Source organism: Mercenaria mercenaria, chromosome 11, assembly GCF_021730395.1.
Source record: "Mercenaria mercenaria strain notata chromosome 11, MADL_Memer_1, whole genome shotgun sequence".
NCBI classification, from domain to species: Eukaryota; Metazoa; Mollusca; class Bivalvia; order Venerida; family Veneridae; genus Mercenaria; species Mercenaria mercenaria.
In genome coordinates this window covers 8,267,419-8,274,027 of record NC_069371.1, presented here as the reverse complement: position 1 = coordinate 8,274,027, position 6,609 = coordinate 8,267,419, and the positions used below count along the sequence as shown (strand labels likewise).

The following is a 6,609-nucleotide window of genomic DNA, read 5'->3' as shown; positions in this document are numbered from 1 at the left end:
AATAATGTTCTTCATGATCACAAAGGACCAGAAAATATTACAACACTTAATTGTCATAATTTGCTATTTCAGGAGAATTACAAAATTCTTTTGCCAACTGACCAAAAAGACAAGCATGTAAGCAATATTTTGTAAAGCTACCATTTGGTATGATTCAAGAACACCTAGTAAACTAATCTGGGTCGTCAAGCAAACTGTCACTTATTGTTTTATATTTGTTGTAGGCTATGGCTGGAAGCTGTGGTTCTAGGCCATGTACACCAAAACAGAAATGCGTTCCTTCTCAAGATAGCTATATATGTATAGACACTGGTAAGGATAGCAATATATCTATTTGACAATTGGTTATGTGTAATGAAATGGAATTGAGTAGATCAGTTGATATGGGACCGGTGGTCTAGTGGTAACACGCTTGACTGCCAATCCAGAGGTTCGGAGTTCGAATCCCGGTCCAGGAACTGGAAATTTCTGAGATGCTCTTGAGTGTTTCTCACCTAACTAAGAGGCCTGTACTGCTTATTCCCAGAAAAGACGGCTTCACGTGTATCGGTGCTATACACCGGGCACGTTAAAGAACCAGACTGTCTATTCGAAAAGAACTAGGCTAAGTTAGCCGGACAGGCCTGTATCTAAAATGATTTCTCTCTATCTGTTATGGGGGCTTTATCTCATTCTGTCCCTCTGGTCAGATCGCTCTGTGTCTGTACTAGTAGAGGATGAATTTCGCGCCCTGTGTGGCTGCGTTTGCTATATGTAAAGCGCCTTTGAACGTGTTTATCATGAAAAGGGCGCTATATAAATCTGGTATAATAATAATAATAATATGGCAAAGTATCAGTGTTGAAAACATGACACTTAGCTGCTTGTTGATTCACTATGACAGCATTCATTTTATACATCATTCTTAAGAATTCCAATGAGATACTGGGAACTTGATAAATTAACCAAGCATCTTGATTTGGTATGAATTTATTGTTATAACCGATCTTGCTAAGGCGTAAAATGTAACATTTTGCAATTTTGGCTTTATGTTTTGAAATACATTTAATACATTTTAAACATGAAATAATATCAAATTCTCCCATTATGTAATATCGAATGCACTAAAACTTTTCTGCTTTTTTGGGCATTATCAAAACAAAAACAAACATTTAGTTCTGTTCAATGTGTATACTGTATGAACCATATATATTTATATTTAATGTTTTGAAATACATTTAATACATTTTTAACATGAAATAATATCAAATTCTCCCATAATGTAATATCGAATGCACTAAAACTTTTCTGCTTTTCTGGGCATTATTAAAACAAAAAAAAAAACAAACAAAAAAAAAACAACATTTAGTCTTGTTCAATGTGTATTCTATATGAACCATATATATATATTTATATTTTATTGCTAATAATATTCTACATATTATTGATTATTTTAAAAAATCAATAAACCATTTTTCAATGTTGAGACCCATTACAGTTTCGTTGGAATGAAATAAAAATGCTATCTTGAGAGGGTGAAATATTTTCACTCATTGAAATATGAATGTCGGCTGTAGTAAGCGCCTCGGTCACTATAATTATTTTCGAGTGAACATGTTTACTAGTTTATCCACCTCTCCAGAATTCCATAGCAATATGATATTGCATAGTTTTTTTAAAATAAGCTGCAGGGAATTTCAAATTTGATTTGATAACAAACTAATGTTTTAAAATGAAGGGATCTTAATTATCTAAATGAGATTTCGTATATTTGTAGCTATGTTATGTAATATTATATCTATTACAGACATAGAACAAGTTCTATCAGTGTCAAACGGCGGACAGTGGGGCACGTGGAGTGATTCCGTAGACATGTGTGATCATTTGACATACGCTGTAGGATACGATTTGAAAGTAATCCACTTAGTATCATCTTTTTCCTTCCAAGATAGCCGGGTTTTATTACTTGTATATTTGTGTATTTGTAATATATTTTTTCAAACAAATTATCATTAGAAAAATGTGCGTTAATTAATGTTCTTTTCATGTACATCCATACTAACCAGATATTTAAACGTTGCAATTGTGGAGTATTAATTTCAAGCTTTTATGACACCAAATGGTCACCCATATACTAAGCAAAAAGTGGCAATACTTTTAGAGCCAACTACTATTTGAAGTATAATGTGTCGCGTTTACACAAGGTAATGTCAAAGCAACAAGAAAAATAAATGCTTCGTTTCTATTTAACTTACAGATTGAAAGTTATCGGGTAGGCGGCGATGATTCAGCTCTAAATGGAATAAAACTGATTTGCAAATCACTGGATGGCAAGTTATCTAACACCAAAACATCGTCTACTGGACCATGGGGCACCTGGATGGGTGAAACTATCTGCCCTGGTACCGATGGTCCCTTCTTTTTGACTTCCTTTAGTCTTAAAGTTCAAGCTCCGGTATGTAATGCATTAAAGCATACAAGATCAGATTAGTATCACTTATTGTGTTCTAGGTCGATGCAAAATCAGACGAAAAAACATAATCTTTGGTTTTGTGTATTTATTCCTGACAAATTTCTACTTGCTAGGGTATTCACTTTCGTTCGTTTTAACGCAGTATCTGTTTATACCAGTATTAAATGTGCTTAATTGTAGTACATAACCAATATATACATTAAGCAATAACAACTGTGAAAGCATTGCACACTCTTTTGAGCAAGAAATGTTTTTTAAAAAAGACAAACGGCGAAGAAGTAATAATGTTTTGACGCATGGAAAATGCAGTATTTAACTGGATGTACATACATAAAAGGTTTGGATATGCGTCTATGAACACACGATTCATTTGCACATATTTCAACTAAGAAGCGAATTTTAATGATAAAAAGATACCCTTTCATTGATAGAAAATGATCTGACGTCCTGTGTTGATTCTGAAATAATTTCGTGTTATGGACAGAATCCCACTAGCACAATATCTCGGTCCGTATACAATTTGTTGGACTAGAAATAAAAATAGAACCCTAGGAGCTTTTGAATCACAAGTGAACCAAACGATTTTAATAATTACCTGATTAAGTTCTCAGTTTTTATAGATCTTTAAGCAAAAAAAAAAAAGTCCAATTGAAGTCAATTGAACATCTGCAGGTTGGAAGAACTTCAATAACTGTAGAAATCTTTATATTTGGGTAAAGTAATAGGTAAATACTTACATGTATGATGGAATAGTGATGTTTCAATTTAATATGCACATTGTCATTGTTTACATTGTCATTTTCATAAAGAAGTTTACTTTCAATTTCTTTTGCGATTATAAATTACTAAAGACTTTAAAATTTGTTTTTGGTAACAAAACATCCTCTATTTAATATGTGCCTTCTGATATAAAAATGTTATTTAAGACTTAATAATAAATGGATTATCTTTTCCGCGTGCACTTGTTCCGTGCCCCGATTACTATAGAATATAGGTCAAAGTCCATGTTATACAGCACACGCAGAAAAATGAAAACAATTGGGTTTCAAGATTGGATCATAGAAAATAAACATTAACAAGTCAAGAAGCGATATTTACTAATGAATCTTATAAACCCGAGTCAGAATATTTGCATTTATGAAATGTAGGTTACCTTTGAAACTGTGTCAAAACCTTAGTCACGAAGTCAAGTGATAGAAAAGCATTCTTAACACTGTAGAGACTAAATTGTTCACCATATCTATAGGAAACATAATAATAGTAATTGCATATCAAGTCTGGGTAAAGTTTGAAACTTGGTTATCTAACGTTAAAAGGTTGGTCAGTAAGTTAAAAACGTTCTTAACAGTCTAGATGCCATATTCTCTACATGAAACTTAGCCAGAACGTTTCTTTTTTATGAATTGTAGAAGAAATACAGGATAGGGGTATCTCAGACTGAAAAATATTCTTAACATTCTTAAGGCCTGTGTTCTACCTGGCCTATCTAAAAATTGGTAAGAAAGTTACTTTTTTTTTATAAAACATGGGTCAAGTTTGAAAACTCAGTTATATTGGGCCAATAACTAAGTAGCTAGGTTAAATCATAGAACATTTTCCCTAGCACTATAGAGGCAATATTTTCTATTTGGTGTATACAAACATGAAGTTTAGATAAAATGCAATAGGGCATTATCTGGGATTAAAAACCTAGCCACTTTGTCAAGTCATAGAGAAAATGTTGTTAACCATTTTCAGACCTAGTCACCTACTTTTGACGCAGTTTCAATCTTGTTAAGACAAAACAGTTGAACAAGTCGCAATATGATTGGTCCATTAGTGTTGATCTCAGGAGTTTTCAAAGCGGAACTGTTTCTGTCGGACGACGATGACGGACGCCTCTGGGCGATCACACAAGCACACCTTGACCATTTTGTCACAGATGATTCTAATGTTGAAGAATTTTTTCAGTAAAGTATAACAATAGGTCACAAACATTTGGCGATATGTATAACACACATTTTCTCTGACGGACAGACGGATAGACAAACAGACAAAGTCAAATCTGTATCCCAAACTGCAAAGTGGGCATAATAAGCCAGACCTTATCATCATTATAGGCATGTATTTCCTACTGCACATTATATAGTAAAATTATGTTGAGATGGTCCCTTTGAAAATTCTATCGTCTTAGGTGCCCACAGTCCACTTCGTCTTAATTCGCAAATGTCTAATAAAACGGAGCGAGTAAATGTTTTATCAACTGTAGTATGATTAAATCAAACATATACACATGTGCGTTTGGTAATAAATACACTTGTTTTTCTTGTTAACATTCAATTTTAAGTGGTTGCTCTGTATAACAGTTTATTTTTGTACGCATATAACTTATACTTTCAAGGCTACCATACCTTATGAACGTAAAAATACATAAATGAGTAAAATATTCAATATAGATGTAGATTTTATACATTTATTTATTTTCTATGCCTTAGGTGGTCTGGGACAACACTGCGGCTAATTTCATCAAGTTTAAGTGCCGCGATTTTCATGGTAAGCAGACGGCTTTTGAACTCTCTCAAGAACCTGGAAAAGGCGATTTTGGAACGTATGGCCATTAGAGCTGTGAGTGTGCGGTTAATTCAGCAATATGTGGAATAAAAACGAGTGTTCAACCATATAGAGGAGATAACACAGCCTTAAATGACGTTCTGTTTCTCTGTTGTCCTCAAACAAATGTTAACTTTTAACATGTCTATTTTTATTGGGTAGCTAGATTTATATAGCATAGTTAAGGAACGACCATTATGGTATTTTGATCTATTAATCTATTTGATCTGTGAATATTAAATTGTACATTGACCGTAACATATTTTTATATTGTGTACTATTTACCCTGACTATAAAGTATCAAACTAGATTTATAGCATAGTTAAGGAACGACCATTATGGTATTTTAATCTATTTGTGTGGGGTCAAGGTCCGATGTGAATATTAAATTGTACATTGACCGTAACATATTTTTATAATTGTATACTATTTACCCGGACTATAAAGTATCAAACTTGACTTGTTTCTGATGATATTCAGCTTTGTACACAGGTACAGTCCAACTTTACCTTATGCAATTTGTACGATAACAAAGTCATACTAAGAAAGTAACGTGGAATTATCCGATTTGACATTTCTCAAGTAGCAAATGCTATCAGACTTGACATGTACTGAAAATTGTTTATTTATTTATTTATTTGTTCTGCAACTGTCATTAGTAAATAAAATGTGTAAAGAAATAGAATTTATGGTCAAGTCCTTTAGAAGCATAGAACTCAACCTAGAAGCAAAATAAAAGGCTTGGTTTGATTGAATCTTTTAACACGAAGCAATGAAATATGCAGCACCCATCACGCTCCCTAGCACCAACTTAACCTTTCTATGATTCTCATGAAGCAGAAAATATAACAACACAGTCTACGTACGGGGAGACTTTTTACGGCCGCTACGCGGCACTTTAAGACTACTGTTTTGATACTTAATAAAATATGTGACAATATCCTTTTGGGAGCAAAGAACGCAATCAAACAACATTATAGCAGATTCAGTTTGACATAGTCTTTTTCATGACAGGTAATGTAAAGTGCAACACCTCTCACGCGCCCCCTCCTAACCCTGGCATAAGCGGAATTATGTTATAGTTAAACTGAATATTTCCCATGATCCCACAGGACCAGAAAATCTAAAACACTTAGTTCAGTTACAGGGAAACGTATTACAGCCGCTACACGGCACTTTAAATATGGTTAATAAAGTCTGCGAACATTCAACGTAAATATAATCGAGAGAAATAAAAAAAATCCTAACTGTGCAAAAACACTACCTATGACCATGATTATAATAATCTAAACGATGCTCTGCCAAATTATTGCCAATTAGTATTTTATCGGAAACGTTGTAGGCCTAAATAACCTTAATGTTACATTATTCTTTTCTTCGTATACATTTTTAATTGCCATAGATATTTTGGGATACTTATGTTTGATATCGTATTTCATTACAATTATTTTACAGCAACAAGTGACAGCACCAAGAGACATCACAGAAATATAATATTACTTTATACGTTATGAATTGTTCAAAATTATTGACCTATATATATCATAGGTCTTATTTCCAGTGGTGTC

The 6,609-nt window shown here is 33.2% G+C and overlaps 1 protein-coding gene across 1 annotated transcript; it reads left to right on the top strand.

Moving 5' to 3' along the window:
- The first annotated feature begins 1,791 nt into the window (after positions 1-1,791).
- Positions 1,792-6,375, top strand: LOC123532119 (vitelline membrane outer layer protein 1 homolog). Its single transcript, XM_045313474.2, has 3 exons — positions 1,792-1,893; positions 2,237-2,434; positions 4,927-6,375. The coding sequence occupies exons 1-3, from the start codon at positions 1,852-1,854 to the stop codon at positions 5,050-5,052; spliced, it is 366 nt and encodes a 121-aa protein (XP_045169409.2). The 5' UTR covers positions 1,792-1,851; the 3' UTR covers positions 5,053-6,375.
- Positions 6,376-6,609: the final 234 nt, after the last annotated feature.

Bases quoted from the DNA above. Each gene is read 5' to 3' on its own strand.
- LOC123532119 (XM_045313474.2), top strand. From the start codon at position 1,852: ATGTGTGATCATTTGACATACGCTGTAGGATACGATTTGAAA. The intron at 1,894-2,236 runs GTAATCCACTTA...TTTAACTTACAG, and splicing joins CTGTAGGATACGATTTGAAA to ATTGAAAGTTATCGGGTAGG. The intron at 2,435-4,926 runs GTATGTAATGCA...TCTATGCCTTAG, and splicing joins GTCTTAAAGTTCAAGCTCCG to GTGGTCTGGGACAACACTGC.